Below are 17,776 nucleotides of genomic sequence, written 5' to 3' on the forward strand. Positions count from 1 at the left end.
TTACATACACTGAATTTACAGATACATTCGAAAGCCGTGTGTTCGATTATTTCCACACAATATTTACATTTGTAAACAACGCCGGGTCGTGCAATGCTATTTACCTTCCGTGCAGAAACAACAGCCTGCTTACAGTTCCGTGGGAGAAAATATTACATTCTAAAACATCACTGATTAAAAACGCGTAAAAAAACACTCAACATACGTTTATTACATTTTCAAGTACATCTGAAAGTCTTGTGTTATATTATTTCTAATAATACTTACATTAAAAAACGGCGCCATCAGAAGCAGGAAGTGACGTTTCAAACCAATAGTGACTGATCAGCCGAAGAAAAGGTGAGGAATCAAAACATACCTATTTAAACATTTCCTCTGCTTTCATGAGTTCATAGCACCAGACATGCTTGTTTATTCTTTTAGATTAAATTCAAACTTGGTTTTGTTTTTTATCCTGTGTTTAACACGAAGCTTCGGACGCTGAATTAGCATACGTCGCTAAATCCGGAAATGCAACTTTGTCTTGGCTGGTCACTGCAAACCTGTTGTCCCAAGTTTTGGATCAGACTTATGTTTAATGTTTATTCTTTATACTTATTTAGACAATGATTTTTATTTACAATATACACTGTTAGAAATCAGATTTACAGAAATCTAGGCCATGATATAATAAATCATTATATTGTTGTTGTTGTTGTTCTTCTTCTTCTTATTATTATTATTACTGTTATTATTATTATTATTAATGTGTAATATTGTATCACTGTATTAGGGCTTTAAGTGCTGGAGGAGCAGTTAGGGCTGAAGAGTAATATGAAGAGTATATGTGACCTGATTGTAATGAGTGGTGTATATATGTGTCTCCTGCAGGTTGTGTGTGTGTGTGAGAGAGAGAGTGTGTGCATGATGGAAGGGCTGTATACACACAGTGTGTATCTGCTCCAGGAGCTGCAGGAACAGAGAATTCAGGGGCTGCTGTGTGACTGCACGTTGGTGGTGAAGGGCGTGTGCTTTAAAGCACACAAGAACGTCCTTGCCGCCTTCAGCCCGTACTTCAGGTGTGTGTGTGTGTGTGTGTGTGTGTGTGTGTGTGTGTGTGTGTGTGTGTCCCAACAAAGGGACAGGTATCAGTGAATTGAGAAATGTTTATTACAAAATTTTTAGTCACTTACATACTTTAAGCACACCACATATTTATGTCTGAGTCTGTTATGTATAAGCTTAACTGTTTTACCTTCCAAGGGCACCTGTCTATAATAAAGCACTATTAGGACCTGAGAGTCAGCAGTTAATCAGTTCCACAATCATTTAGTTCCACAATCATTAATGATTTAATGATACACTATGCTGTTGTAATAATGATTAATTATTGGGGGGGGGGGGGGGGGTTTGGGGGGCTTGTTACAAAGGGGTGTACTGTTAGAGGAAAATAAGCGCTGATGGTGTGGTGTTACTACACAAGTTCAGCTTTCCTATGATGTCACATCCCGAGGTGTTAAATTCCTCTTAAACCACAGCAATTTGCCAACACTAACATTTATTTTTTAAAAGGATGACTTAACATAATGATTATCTGTTTATAGCTACAGTTGTGGAATGGTCACAAAACAATTTAGTACCTGTTATAGCAGGGATAATGTATATATTTTGGGCAAAAGTATTGGAACAGATAGACTTAAAGTAAATAACACTTTATATTTGGTTGCATATCCCTTGCTTGGAATAACTCCATTAAGATGGTGATCCACTGACATCAGCTAACTGTTGCATCTTTCTTTTGTGATGCTTTTTGAGGTTTTTACTGCAGCTTCTTTCAATTGTTGTTTGTTTCAGAGGGTTTCTCCCTTCAGTCTCCTCTCCAGGAGGTGAAATGCTGCTCAATTGGGTTAAGGTCTGGTGATTGACTTGGCCAGTCTAAAATCTTCCACTTTTTTTCCCCCCTGATGAAGTCCTTTGTTGAGTTGGCAGTGTATTTCAGATTATTGTCTTGCTGCGTGATGAAGTTCCTGTTCCATGATAAAATGTTCTTGTAAACTTCTGAATTCATTCTGCTGCTACCATCATGAATTACATCATCAATAAAGAATAGTGAGCCTGTTCCAGAAGCAGCCATGCAAGCCCAAGCCATGACACTACCTCCACCATGTTTTACAAATAGGGTTGTATCTTTTAGATCATGATCAGATCCTTTCTTTCTCCACACTTTGGCCTTTTCATCACTTTGGTAGAGGTTCGTCTTGGTTCCAGAACTTTTGTGGCTCGTCTCTGTATTTCTTTGCGACTTCAAATCTGACCTTCTGCTTCTTACTGCTGATGAGTGGTTTGCATCTTAATGTTGGTATATTTGTATGGCCTCTATATTTCTGCTCTCAAAATCTTGTGGATACCTTGACCCCTGCTCTGTGGAGGTTGTTGGTGATGTCACGGACTGTTGTTTTTGGGTTTTTCTTCACAGCTCTCACAATGTTTCTATCATCAGCTGCTGCTGTTTTCCTTGGCCGAACCATTCGGTGTCTGTTGCTCAGTATAGCAGTGGTTTCTTTCTTTTTCAGGACATTCCAAATGGTTATATTGACTGTACCCCATGCTTGTGCAATAGCTCTGATAGATATTCCCTCTTTTCTCAGCTTCAGAATGGCTTGCTTTTCTCCCATAGACAGCTCTCTGATCTTCATGTTGGCTTATCCTTTTTTAACAACAAATACAGTCTTCACAGGTGAAACTGAAGGCTAAAACCAAGAGTAGATATTCAGAGCTATTTATTGTTTAAACGGGACATACCTGGGTAACAAGTAACACCTGTCAATTACATGTTCATTACAATAAAAAAAAAAAAAAGAAAAAAAAATTGGCCTTGCTGTTCCAATAGTTTCAGAGGGGACTGTACGTGTTTGTATGCAAATCACACGATAATGTTTTATGTTGTGTGTGTGTGTGTGTGTGTTTTCAGATCTCTGTTCCAGAACTCTCCAGCAGTGAAAAACGATGTGTTTCATCTGTCTATTCAGGACGTAGGGGGCATCGGACAGATTCTGGACTACATGTACACTTCTCACCTGGAGCTCAACCCGGACAACGCGCGCACACTGCTGCACATTGCACAGGGCCTACAGGTAAAACAGGTCATTGTTGTTGGCTGTGTCACAAATGCATGGAAGCATACACACAACATTGTTTAATAATATCAGAAACAAACTCTGTACACTCTGTAGGGGACTAAATTAGGGAACCTGCTCATGTGTACTATGTAGACACAATATACATGTGGAGAGCATTGGAACTGTCAAAATAAAAGGATTAGACGTGACGTAACACTAAAATATATGGAAAGAAAATAGAATTATAGAATTAACACTAATGAAAAACTGGATCTAAAAGTACCTGTCTGTTTTTTGCAGGTGTCTAACATTATTAACATGTGCACTGCATACTTGAAGCCAGTGACTCCGCCTCTTTCACTACCCGACTGTGTTCTGGGGAGCCCTTTACCTGCGGAGCCTGACTTCCAAAGCCCCGCCCCTAGTGATATCACCAATCCCAATGTTCAACACAGACGACCCCAACAGACAACTGGGATGTCAGTGGCTCCACCCGCAGGCAACCTGGAAGCAGCCAGTAATCTACCAGCTCATGGTTACAAGCTGAGGAACTTTTACAGCAGGCAGTATTTTAAAAAAGTGGCAGAGGAGCAGAATAATACACAAGGTGCCAATCACAGCCTTCCAAAGCCGCCCACAAATACAGAAAATCAATCACTACATTCGGCGCCATCTACAACAACCAGTCAGATACCACCAGACACAGGAAATCCTGCTCTGTCTCAATCCACCGTGACTGTGATGTCACAGACATTACCATGCTATTCAAACGCTACCGTGTCCACTTCTTCCTTGTCATCATCGACTTCCTGTTCTAATACTCCTGTGCTTCCTGTGAGTGGGGCAAAAAGTACCCCTGTGTCTCGCACCATGTGCTCCAAAAAGGCTGTTTACCTGAAAAAGTTTAATTACCATGTTTTAGATGATGGGGTGGAGCCTGAGGTTTTGATTGACAGCTGCAGTTCAGAACGAGACCAGCAGGTGGGGACAGAACGCAGGCCAGAACTCGTCAGCATAGACACGCCCACTGAGGAGCCAGTGGAGGAACCAGAACCCAGGATGTTAACTAACCCTTCCCCACCACAGCAGCCAGAGCAGACATGCCCTCAAAGTCAGACATCAGAAGGGTCAAAGGTCGCAGAGAGGAGTAACAAATGCTGCTGTGAAGTGTGTGGGAAAACATTTAAACACCCCAGTAATCTAGAACTACACAAACGCTCACACACTGGTAAGAAACACACCACTGATACACTCTCTTACTAGGTGGAGGCCACGCCCCCTCTTTAATTAAACAGTTGCAGAGGCCACACCTCCTGATATTTTGATATGTATGAGTTATAATGATATACTGTCATAGTGTGTGTGTGTGTGTGTGTGTGTGTGTGTGTGCGTGTGTGCGCATACAGGTGAGAAGCCATTCCAGTGTAATGTGTGTGGAAAGAAGTTTTCCCAGGTGCGTGCAGTTTACAATTGCAATTTGGATATTCCACAAGCTGTGACAATACTTATGCTTAATCTGAATGCGTGTGTCTGTAGGCGGGAAACCTGCAAACTCATCTCCGCCGGCATTCAGGAGAGAAACCCTATATCTGTGAGCTCTGTGGGAAAAGGTGTGTGTATATGTTTGTAGATGCGGCAGTGGGTGCACATGATGCATCCAAATTCGACTTCAAAACAGTGCCACTAAAGTGTTTGTGTGTGTGTATGTTTCTAGTTTTGCCGCATCAGGTGATGTTCAGCGGCACATTGTCATCCACTCAGGAGCACGACCTCACCTGTGTGACATCTGTGGACGAGGTGCCCACACACACACACACACACACAATTGAACTCATGCACAATTCTGACACACAGTACTTCCTTTTAAACGTGCTTTTAGCTTCCTATTTCGACTATCAAGGTGGTGTTAGTAATATCATTGCTTTTAAAATCAGTTAACATAAGGAATAAGATAGGACAGGGTGTCCTGTTGTAGAAAAAAATATTCAACAACCAAAGTGTCCTGTATTTAAAAAAAAAAAAAAAAGTGTGTCATTGGGATTCCAAATTTTTCGTTAAGCTCTTTAAAGGACATCAATGTGTCACCATCAAACAAATCCCCACTCTTACAAATACCCTTTAATGCCCACTGTTTAAAACCAGGGTTATTTTCCCCTGGTCTGAAGTCCCTGTTTCCCCAAATAGGAGAAAAGTAAGAAAGAGTTGGGACCTCTCCTAATGCGTGCTGAATATCATTTCATACTATTAAAGTATGTTTAACAAATGGATTTATGGTAGCCTTTTTTAGATTCTTATACAAATCCAAGTACATACACAAGTCCATCCCCATACCTTTGCCGCTATCGATTCTATTTCTACCCAGGGTAATTGCGGCTGCAAGGAGAGCCAATAGGTGACACTAGCCAACTGGGCAGACCAATAGTACCACTGCAAATTGGCCAAACGTAAACCTCCTCTGTCATAAGGAAGGTATAACAATGCACATCTGTTAATCCACATGAATTTGATAAAAAAAAAATTTCATACTAGAGAGAAAACCTAATGGATGGGAGAGTGGAATAGAGCGAAATAGATACAGGAATTTGGGAAGAAATATTCATCTTTATAATGTTTATACGGCAAATCAATGAGATTGGTAAGGAGGACCATCTGTCTACAGATTCATTGACTTTGGTTATGTCTGGGTTGTAGTTGGCAGGGACTAACCTGTGAATTGTAGGAGTAATACCTATGCCTAAATATTTGAAGCCATTGTTTGCGTTTATAAATGGATGCCCAACTGGAGGTTGATGCCTTTCTTGGGTATTTAAAAATAGTATTGATTATTTGTTCTTATTCATTTTATAGCCAGAGAACTTTCCAAATCTGTCAGTTAATGCTGGAATGGATCTCTCAAGCCTTGTTAGAAAAAGAATAGTGTCGTCTGTGTATAGTGCTAGATAATGATCGTGATCTTTAATTTTAATGCCTTTGATGATAGAGTTACTTCTGATTGCTATTGCTAAAGGCTCTAATGCTAGAATAAAGAGCATTGGTGACAGAGGGCATCCGTGTCATGTATCTCTATATATATTAAAAGGTCTTGATATTGTATTATTAAGCCTAACTTCAGCTATTGATTTAAAGTATAAAATATCGACCCAACGTAGAAATGAATCTCCAAAACCAATACTTCATTTAACAAGGTGCTAATTTAAGTGCTTGGTAAGGAGGTAGGTCTTTAGGCTTCGTTTGAAGGCAGCCAGTCACTCAGTTGTTTGGAAAGCCAGGGGAGGTTTGTTCCACCTCTTGGGTGCCAGGAGAGTGAAGAGCCTTGATGCATGCCTTCTTTGTAGCCTAAGAGATTATGGGACAATTCGAGCTGTACTTGAGGGTCAGAGGGAGCGTGGTGCAGACCAGTGTGTGATAAGTGCTTTAAGGTAGGTCGGTGTTTAAAGGCTTTGTAGGAAAGCATTGGTGGTTTAAATCTGATGTGGCCACCAACAGGAAGCCAGTGGAGGGGGTGAATCAGTGGAGTGGTGTAGGAGAACTTGAGGTGGTTGAGAACAAGTCATGCAGCTCCATTCTGAATTAATTGCACAGATCAGATGGCCTGTTGGGGAAGACCTGCTAGGAGCGAGTTGCAGTAATTTAGTATTGAAATGACAGCTGACTGAACAAGCACCCTAGTGGCCTGTGTGGCTAGAATTAACCAGATCCTCCTGATGTCATAAAAGAGAAACCTGGATGAGCAAGTCAGTTTGTGATGTGAGGCCAGAGCGAGAGCTGACTGTCTAGGCTACCCCAATGTTGCGGGTCATGACAGATGATGAGATCTGAAAGTTGTCCTGGGAGATCACAAGTTCCTAACACGGGGCTGCATGTCCAGGGATGTATAGCAGCTCAGTCTTAGGATTTAGTTTCAGCTGATGAGCTGCCATCCATGGTTTGATGTCTGCAAGACATGCTAAGATCTGTGTCTGAGGGAGGAAAGAATGAGGATGAGTTGAGTGTTATCAGCATAGAGTATGAAAACCCATGTAAGGATGTGACCTCACCAAGAGAGCACGTACAGAGGGAGAACAGAAGAGGACCCATCACTGAGAACTGTGGGACATCAGTGGAGAGTATGCATGGAGTAGATGATGGTATCACGTGATAAAACTGTCCCTCAAGATAAACCGCATTCATTGCCATTCTGTACCACAAATTCCAGGACTTATGAGGATGGCCAGGATAGTGATTGGCTTTGTTGAAGGCTGCTGAAAGGTCAAGGAGGGTGAGGACTAATGATAATTTGGCTGATCTAGCAGCATAACGGCCACAAGGGCCGTTTCTGTGGAGTCTGCCGCTTTGAAGTCAGACTGGTTAGGATCTTAAACTTTATTCGGGGCAACATAGAGAGGCAGTTGCTTGTAGACAGCGTGTTCAAGAAAAGAGAGATGTGATACCAGTCGATAGTTCCTGAAGTCGGAGATGTCCAGAGTGGGTTTCTTCAGGTTCAGAATAACCCTTGCTGTCTTGATGTATTCGGTACTTGACCAGATATTATGGAGTCATTAATGGTAAAAGAGAAGAAGAGGAGGATTTGTATATAGTTGACTTGAAGTTAGTGCTACTAACAAGTCTTTCTTTCTCTCCCAATGACATGAGAACAAAAGAAAATCCTGACTGAACTGAGCTCTGTTATTTCAGATGCTTAAAATGGAAAAAACATCATTTTAACATCCCTAGTAATGACTATTTTCCATATTCTGTGAAATGAAGATAATTGAATGAATCTTCCAGGCCAGGCTAGTGAAATTAAGGTCAGCTTGTTCTACCTCTACTACTTTACCTCAATGAGCTTTGACATTTCTAATAATGTTATCATTTCATCATGTACCTCTTGAAAGTTATGAAAGTGGAAGACTGGCTTTCAAGACATTTTCTTTTTAAATTAGTGGTGCTGTTGTTTATAAAGGATATGGCCCTTAGGAATAAGTAGACAATTTTTTTCTAATTGTGTGTTCGATAATAAAAATGATGACAACAACAGCAGCAACCCAACAAGAACAATACACAAACAAGATTTCTGGCATCTGTTTTGGATTATTATTTGGAATTAGCAGAAGAGGTGACATCAGATCAGACATCAGAAGTAGGACCCCAAGGGGTTGACAGTGATGAAAGACCAATATTAAGAATGTCAGATTTTTGTCTGTGGGATAGGTGTTACAGTTCTGGTTAAGGTTGGGAATGAGTCACCAAACCCACATGATTATGTTCCATTTGCACTTACTAATGATATCTTATTAAGTGAACATTTTCTCCAGTTTGTCTAATGGTTGTCATTTTAATCTTTGAGGTTAAATTGGATTTTGGATTAAATCAAGATTTTTAAGCCTTTTTCTTATTTGAACTTGTACTGTAGTATAAGTTCTTATTGTATAAGTTCTGTACCTTGTACATTTTGCTTCTGACATATTGACATTCACCCCCTTGAACCTTTCCACATTTGTAGTGTTAGATCCTGGAATTGAAATGGACTCCATTGTTGTTTTTACCATTTATTTTGTGCAATATTTTTAACATATGAAGATGTAAAATATTTATATTGTGACATATAGGCTAATATTCACCCCTCTGGGTCGATACTAGTTAGATTCTTCTAGCTCTTATCCTACTAGGTAGATTCTTCTTGGCAAAATTGCTCAGATTGGATAGAGACCGCTGGAAAAAAGCAATTTTCAAGTCTTGCCACTGATTTTTAATCAAATTGAGGTTTTTGACTTTCAAATACATCCACATTCTTTATTTTAAAATACTTCAGTGTAGCGTTGGTGGAATGTTTAGGTTCATTGTCCTTTGTGAACAGGTTTTGGAACAGGTTTTCTTCTAGCATTTTACCGTACTTGGTTCCATGTTTATCTCAGCAAAAATGATAGGATAGGTTTTGACACCTTTTGTAAGTAGAGCATGAGAGGAAAGAAATAAACAGAGGAAAGTTCTAATCTACAACATGTTAGTTACCAGTGATGGCTGGTGGTGTTATTAGATGGGAGAGCTGAAATATATCTATCAGTAGCTCGACAATGAAACTATAAATTTATTATATGTGCATTATATCATGAGCTCTCATCACTGGCATAATAATGTGGTGCAAACGACACACACACACACACACACACACACACACACACACACACATACACACACATACTGTGGCTATAAAAAGTCTACACACCCCTGTTAAAATGACAGGTTTTTGTGATGTAAAAAAATGAAACCAAGATAAATCATGTCAGAACCTTTTCTACCTTTTATTGTGAAATTTTAACCTATTAATTAAAGTGATAACAATAATGATCGTTTTAGGGTGGAAAAAAAAAAGGTACAATAACCTGGTTGCATAAGTTTGCACGACCCTAAACCAATACTTAGTTGAAGCACTTTTAGAGCATATTACAGCATTCAATCATTTCAATCAGTTTTGCACATCTTGACTTAGCAATATTAGCAATATTTTGCCATTCTTCCTTGCAAAAACATTCTAATGCTGTGAAATTGGCTGAACGTCTCCAGTGCACAGTCCTTTTCATGTAACCCCACAGATTTTTGATTGGATTTAGGTCTGGACTCTGGCTGGGCCATTCCAAAACCTTGATCTTGTTTTGGTGAAGCCATTCCTTTGTTGATCTGGAGGTTTGCTTTGGGTGGTTGTCATACAGAAAGGTGAAATTGTTCTTCATCTTAAGTGTTTTAGCAGAAGCCTTAATGTTTTGCGTAAAAATTGTCTGGTATTTGGAGCTATTAATTATTCCCTCCACCCTGATTAAAGCCCCAGTTCCAAGTGAAAAAAAAAAATAGCCCCAAAGTATGATGCTGCCACCATCATGTTTCCCCATGGGGATGGTGTTCTTTTAATGATGTGCTGTTTTTTTGTGGCAAACATATATTTTGGTATTATGGTCAAAAAGTTTCAACTTTGGTCTCGTCAGACCAAAACACATTATTCCACATGGTTTTGAGAGATTGGATATATTTTTTTAAATTTATCCTTTGGTTAAAAAAGGCATGCGTCTTGCCACCCTATCCCATATCCCAGAGATATGAAGAATTCGGGTGATTGTTGTCACATTTAGGGAACAAACAGTACTTTACAGAAATTGCTGCAGTTCCAGTTGATTATTTTCTTTAGTGTTCCACGGTATATCCAATGCTTTGGAATTTTTTTTTTCCAACAATGAGATCCTGTACATGCCCATGGCTTTTCCAGTTGGATGTTACCAAAAAAAAAGTTGGATGTCAAGAAGATACTATAGGAACAGCTGTACTTTATTTTGGGGTATTCAGTCACTTTAATTGATGGCAGGTGTATACTAATTAATATTTAGCATGAGTTTGAATGTGATTGGTTGATACTGAACATTGCCACATTCCCAGTTATAAAAGGGTGTGCACACTTATGCAAGCTGGGTATTGGAAGTTTTTTATTTTTCTTTTGTTTCCCAGAAATATTTCTGGGTGTTTGTCACTTGATCTTTATATGTTGCAATTTCACAATAAAGCTGAAAAAAGTTCTGGCATGATTTAGCTTTGTTTCAATTTCTTTACAACACAAAAACTTGCCATTTTAACAGGGGTGTGTAGACTTTTTACATCCACTGTACACTTAAAGGCATATAGTAAGGCATCGAGTGTTGCATGTTCATAATGTTCTACTGATTTCATGCCGTGTTTCTTCCAAATACTCCCTTCTTCATACCATTCTGTGTATTTTTCTTACAACCAGTGGTGTGCTGTTGCACTTGGCTCCACAAAAGTCCAAAATAATATGTCTTAAGACTTTAGCTTACAGGAAATAATCTGATGTGGATGCAACAAATGAATCCTTATTATATATTGATGCCATTTTAAGGGAGCTTAGACTTACTAGCTAATTTATACAACCGCCTCTGCATATTATACAAATATTATTTTGTTGTTTTTTTGTAGCTGCTAATTAGAATTTTTCCAGCAGCAAAGAAATGAAATTGGATTGCTCTAATTAGTATTTTCTGGCAGCATTGAACTGATTTAAATTTGAAAGTAAGTGGATGTTGCTGAGCAGCATAGGAACAATGATTCTCCTGTTTATGCTTTGCCTGCTGGATTTTGCATTGTTTTTTTTATTTGTTGCCAAGTCATTGATTTGCAAAAAAAAAGGTATTCTGAAAATTTGTTGGTGCTTAGCAAAAAAGCACAAAAGACACATTTTTAAACATTTCTAAAAATCTAATGGCTACACAAACATCAAAAAGATCCTGTATATCATCCTTTTTTTTGTATTTTCCCTAAATATGCTGTATGTTAACACTTAAGAAGTTTTTTTATATTCTATAAAACATGCCTACATGGCTAATTTTCTGCTTGCCCAAGTCACAAGCTATTGTGAAAGACCCTCGCCACTAGTCATTCATATTTATAATCATATTCAGCCCTTCTGTTAATTTAATAATTTTTAGCTTGCTAATAGCTCTCACAATGAAGGGAGCAAGCATTTACACATAATAATGAAATCATGAAATGGTATATGAAAACTGCACACCTCATGTACTGTAGTTTAGTAGTTTTTAGTGCATCAGATCATTTGACTCAGCTCTCCAACAAGATCAAAATCATTTGGCTCCCAAAAGGCTCAAAACATACAATGTTTGGGATATTCTGACCATGGAAATTGTTTCATGAAATCTTACTATATGATTCTATTAACAAAACAGCATTAGACTACGTATGAGGAGCATTTCGTAAGATATTTGAATGTGCATGAAGAATACAGTAAGCATGCCTGCGTTAATGTTGCTGTGCCTGAGGCATCTGTGCTTCATTAAGAATATTAATTTGCATATATCCTGATAACTGATCTCCCATAATACAGTACATTGACTTCATACAGTACATCTTCAACAAGCAGCCGTACAGCAGATCCTCCCAGTCATGCTGCCTCATACACAGCTGAGAGGCAATCCCATGTCTCGCCATTTACACTGATTAGCCGCTCAGATATTGAAAAGAGGTTTCTGTCTAAATCAGGTATGTCAAACTTATTTTAAGTAAGGGGCCACACTACACTTAATCAAATGTAAAAAAAACAAAACAAAAAACAACGTGAGTAGTCCAGTAACATATCAACAACTCCTCTTACATGTGTTCATTTATATGCATTGATTTGAAATGTACATTCTGAATGCACAAACGAATGGAACATCACATATCACAACAAAGCATACACAGCTGCAATCAAAATGATTCAACCCCCAATGCAAATCCGGTTTATTGTCAAAATGTACAAAATGACTTTCAGCTGTTTGCAATGAATAAATCAAACAAAAGCAATTGAAATAGTTTGATGAATGCTTTCCCCAAAGTGAAGTGGTTTCCCCAAATTCAACTGAAAATGCAACTTATAATGATTCAAAATTATTCAAAATGATTCCGTTTAAAAATTATTCAACCCCCTGGATAGAATCCCTCACTACAGCACAAATATGCAAAACAGGTGTTATCTCAAGCACACCTGATTTAACTGATCAAGGATTTCATTAGTTGCACCAGGTGTGCTTGAGCTGGCACAGTGGCAGTGGTAGCTCAATGGTAAAGATGTTGGACCACCAATTGGAATGTTGTGAGTTCAAACCCCAGCACCCCCAAGCTGCCACTGTTGGGCCCTTAAGTCTCTCTGGATAAGGGCGTCTGCCAAATGCCATGAATGTAAATGTAAACACATGAAATAACTGCACTGGCTAGGGTTAGAAAATAGATGAAATACCTGGATGGGGCAGACTTCTTCTGAGAAGTGGCTTTTGATTGCCTGCAAAAGACCTGCAGCAAGACTTGGTGGTGACAGGCACTGAGGTTTCAGTGAGCACAGTATGGTGCGTACTAAACACAGAAGGTTTACATGCCAGAACTCCAAATTTTGATTGTGACTGTAACTACAATACATTCATTAATTTGTACATTTATCTTCTGTAAACACTTTACACTGCTCAGGGTTGATGTGGATCTGTCTCAAGCCAGAAGAATTGATCCCGGACAGGACACCAGTCCATTGCAGGACAACATGTAAACCCACATTCACACACTTAATCATACAGTGGATATAAAAAGTCTACACACCCCTGTTAAAATGTCAGGTTTTTGTGATGTAAAAAAATTAAACCAAGATAAATCACGTTAGAAGCTTTTCTACCTTTATTGTGAAATTGGAACCTATTAATTAAAGTGAAAAACAATAAGAATCAATTTTGGGGGGAAAAAATGGAAAATAAAAATGTATAATAACCTGGTTGCATGTGTGCACACTCATAAATAATAATTGGGAATATGGCAGTGTTCAGAATCAACCAAACACATTCAAACTCATTTTAAATATTAATTAGTATACAGAGTTAGAATGCAAGTCAAGATTTGCCAAACTGATTGAGTCTTACCCCAGAAGGTTGAATGCTGTGATAAAATCTAAAGGTGCTTCAACTAAGTATTGGTTTGGGGGTGTGCAAACTCAAGCAACCAGGTTATTGTAAATTATTTATTGTTTATTTTTTCACCCTAAAATGATTTGTATTGTTTGTCACTTTAATGAATAGGTTAATTTCACAATTAAGGTAGAAAAGGTTCCGACATGATTTATCTCGGTTTCATTTTTGACATGACAAAAACCTGGCATTTTAACAGGGGTGTGTAGACTTTTATAACCACTGTACTTACAAATCTGCCTCCAGTCTTGTTTTTTATGTTCCATGGGAGGAAACCAAAGACTGCGAAGTACACCCCCACAAACAAGGGGATTTGCATCCTGGAGCTGGGATTATATATCACGAAACTACACAAGATAACCCATATAATATTTAAAAATTAAAATGTAGTGAAAAAAGGTACTGAGTACTCGGACTGAACCCAGAGCATCTAAAACATTTTGCAATATACACCTCTGGAGCAGGAATTATACTTTGTATATACTTTGTATATACACCACTTTGTTATCCTTATGACTGAGAAGGTCCCTTTTAATCTACTCTCATTCCCATTCTATGATTTGGTAAACTGCTTGATTTGCTCAATGCCTTGATTTAATTAATCTCTTGGTGTAAGTTTGAACATGAGGCTGGATGTTGTTGACAACAATGAATGGGACATTTGCTGCAACAGCGTATCACGTCAAGGTGTGGGGAAGAAGATTTTTTGGGTTGAGATCACAACCCACTTGTCCAGAAGACTCTGGAATTTCTTACAGTATTTGTCCCTGTTGCTGTGAAACCTCGAAATTAGTTAAGAAGGCATGGATATAGCGCTTAGATTTTCAGCATGCTAAATGAAGCATTATACATCAGTGCTCTATTTTGCCCAGAGAGTTTAATTCAAAAACATGGACTCTATAATTTAGTGGAATGGGTAATTGACTTTATTTGGCTGAATGTTTGATACCCCTGTTCGAAGCATTTTGATGAAATTATGCTGTAAGAGTAGCAGCATTGCTTACGTATACGGGCAGTGGTGGCTCAGTGGTTAAAGGCTCTGGGTTACTGCTCAGAAGGTCAGGAGAACTCCTGGTCAAGGTGAGTGACTGAGTAGCTTGGCAGTGCTGAGAAGCCCCAGCACTGCCAAGCTACCACTGTTGGGCCCTTGAGCAAGGCCCTTAACCCTCCATTGCTCAGTTGTATAAATGAGATAAATGTAAGTCGCTCTGGATAAGGGTGTCTGCCAAATACCATAAATGTAATGTATACAAAGAAACAAATATGTCAAATCTGTCAGTTACATTGTTTCCAGATGAAATTGAGCAGTCACCATAGAGTGTTTTTTTTTTTTTTTTGCCATAGAGTGTTCATACATACACCAGAGGCGGCAACGAGTTCTGCTACTTCCTTTGAAGCTTTATTTTGTCATGTTGAGCATGTACATAGAAAATGAACAGTTACCTGTCGCTTTGTTCCCTGCTAGTGGTGTGAATGTAGGGTTACGCTTGAGGCAAAGTGAGAGGTCCTGCACACAGTGCTAGACAGTCTCCATAACAGGCTCTTCTGATCTGAGTATATATGTTAATGCTTCACAATTGAAGAAATCCTTTCTTGTTTGATAACAGTGCAGTGATATTATCGTGATGTCTGTCTTGTTAGATTAATGTAACACTCAGTGGCAAATGGGAAGTGGTAGTTCAGTGGTTAAGGCTTTGGGCTACTGATCAGAAGGCTTTGCCAAGCTGCCACTGTTGAGCCTGATCCTTAACCCTCAACTGCTCACTTGTATCCTGTGACAACTGCAAGTTGCTTTGGGTAAAAAACTTTAGCCAAATGCAAATGTATGTAGCATAATTACTGTGCTCATTAGAGAAACGCTATTAACTATGCTTTCCTATGTAGGATGTGATAGTTCCAGCCCCTGCAGAACTTTTATTATAACACACATCCATGAAGGCGCTAGTACCCCCTTGCTGCAGAACATAAGGTCCATGGGGAGAAGACAACTCAATGTGTTTCAGGCTGGAGATGTGTGTTTAATGTGTTGTTATGTGCTGTACAGCGTTATTTGGGTTAGGGTTAGGAGTTAAAGCTGTAAGGAGGAGATTGAACCCTTTGGACTTTTGGTTCTACAGGTTATTGTGTTTGCTTTTTTTAGACACTTTAAAAAGAACCTAGTGGATAAATTGAAGGAAAAAGGACCAGAACCTCTAGATTTCATTGACTAAAATAGTGCAGTAGATTACAAACCTGATCTCAGCAGATACAAAGCGCTTACACTAATCTATATAAAGGGAGGGAAGAGCCTCTCCTGCCTCTGGCCAAAAGCGCACAGCATGTTCCAGGAAGATGATTCATCTTCCCAATCCATTCACTCTGGTGCATCTCACAGATATGAGCTGCATCAGGACTCTTCTTACTAACATTTATTCTTCTGAAATAAAACAGTTGTAATGTTTCCATCAGCTCCTGTTTGGAACAGGAGGCTCTTATAGGAAAACTGAAAGTGTGTGTGTGTGTGTGTGTGTGTGTGTGTGTGTGTGTAGGTTTTGGTAACCTCAGTAATCTGAAGGAGCATAAGAAGACTCACAGTTCAGAAAAAGAGTTTACCTGCGATCAGTGTGGAAAGTCATTCAACATGCAGAGAAAACTAATCAAACACACAATGAGACACACAGGAGAGAAACCGTATTGCTGCCAGACCTGTGGTGAGTCTCTCTCACGCACACCTACCTTTTCAAACCTTGTTGGGGCATTTGGTTCCATCCATTTTACCCAACATCGTATAATACAATGCTTTAATAATGCTAAGGTGTCTGCAATACAGAGTGTTATTTAAATGTACCAGCACTGTTGAATTCTTCTAAACACTTGGAGTGTACCACTTTAACCTCACCTGTTTTTAGGTAAGTGCTTTGCCGGATCAGGTGACCTCCAGCGGCATGTGCGTTCACACACGGGTGAGCGTCCGTACGTGTGTGAAACCTGCGGGAAAGGTTTCACACGCACTGCAGTGCTACGCCGTCACCGAAACTCTCACTGCAACGCGCCAACACACACCTCCACAGACACACACTCTACGCCCTCTCACACTGAGGCAGACCCTACACACACTCAACTGCACACCATAACCACCACTCTTTCTCCACACTCTCCTCATTCCCACAATCAGAGTGAACTCTGTACTCTTCCTCATCCTGCCTCTGCCCCGCCTCCTCCGGAAAGTTCCAGGCAAGCTCCTCCCTCTCATGACGCTGCCTCCACTACGTTGTTCTCCTCACACTCTTCTTCATCTTCTTCTTCTTCTTCTTCTCTCGTAGATGTGCGCTCTAGTGTTGCGCATCATTTCATATCCAAGCCCTTCCCTTTGAACTCTAAGGCTCCTCCCCATCCTCTAAGGCTTGCCCTCCACTCTGACTCTTCCTTCAGCTGGGACTCGCAATGAAAATGCTACAGAAAATGCAATCAGAGTCTAAAAGTCGACTACTGACGTCTGTGTTTATTCCACCAGTTATTAAATATTAATAAAATGTTCATAAATTATGTTTTTCACACTAAACTCATCATTGTAATTGGTGCTAACAAAGGGATCGTTTAAAAAAAAAATGCTGCTTTCTCCAAATGTTTTATATCCAAGTTTGTTCTTTAGTCTTTCACTGGAGCTATGACACTTAATGAAATAGTGAAAACAATGAAACGTCCAGTTTAGCACTGTGCAAATTTTGTACCTAAATGATCACTTAGACAGTATTGTTCAGCTCAACAGTTGGAACTATATCATGAGCTGAATCACTCCTTTTGTCCATTTTTACAGATAAAGTTAAACAAAAAATGGCAAGCTTTGGACACCGAATTTCTTGCCTGATCATTGTGTACGATACATTTACCATGGCCACTAGAGTGCACCATATCCTTATGTCCTAAGTGTCCATTACATGACAATGTCAGGTATAAAGTTTGTATAAATGTATTTTTCTTCCTGAGTTGCTATTTTGTTATACATTGGTGTTTAATCTGTCACTGCTAAGACTAATATAATAATCTAATTCAATAAGCCAAAAAGCATAGTAGGATGATTTTCTGCTGATGTCAATTATCTTTGTGCCACAAAGATGGTAATTTTTTTCATTTTCATTCTGTCTGGGAGTATAATATAGTCTTTCATCTTGTTAATATGGTGGTGTTAAGGACCAGACACACCGGCTTTTGTGTCCTTTC

At 39.2% G+C, this 17,776-nt stretch overlaps 1 protein-coding gene across 4 annotated transcripts; it reads left to right on the forward strand.

The window, feature by feature from the left end:
• The first annotated feature begins 146 nt into the window (after positions 1 to 146).
• On the forward strand, positions 147 to 17,541 carry zbtb49 (zinc finger and BTB domain containing 49). 4 transcript variants are annotated; one of them, XM_047151679.2, is made up of 9 exons: positions 147 to 339; positions 871 to 1,058; positions 2,951 to 3,113; positions 3,399 to 4,326; positions 4,505 to 4,551; positions 4,635 to 4,708; positions 4,813 to 4,895; positions 16,105 to 16,266; positions 16,465 to 17,541. In XM_047151679.2, the coding sequence occupies exons 2-9, from the start codon at positions 904 to 906 to the stop codon at positions 17,001 to 17,003; spliced, it is 2,151 nt and encodes a 716-aa protein (XP_047007635.2). In that variant the 5' UTR covers positions 147 to 339; positions 871 to 903; the 3' UTR covers positions 17,004 to 17,541. The 4 variants fall into 4 exon arrangements, with proteins under 4 accessions (XP_047007635.2, XP_017316416.2, XP_017316408.2 ...); XM_017460927.3 differs by lacking the exon at positions 871 to 1,058; XM_017460919.3 differs by lacking the exon at positions 147 to 339 and having other exon boundaries at positions 348 to 1,058.
• The last annotated feature ends 235 nt before the right edge of the window (positions 17,542 to 17,776 follow it).

Source organism: Ictalurus punctatus, chromosome 2 (assembly GCF_001660625.3).
Source record: "Ictalurus punctatus breed USDA103 chromosome 2, Coco_2.0, whole genome shotgun sequence".
NCBI lineage: Eukaryota > Metazoa > Chordata > Actinopteri > Siluriformes > Ictaluridae > Ictalurus > Ictalurus punctatus.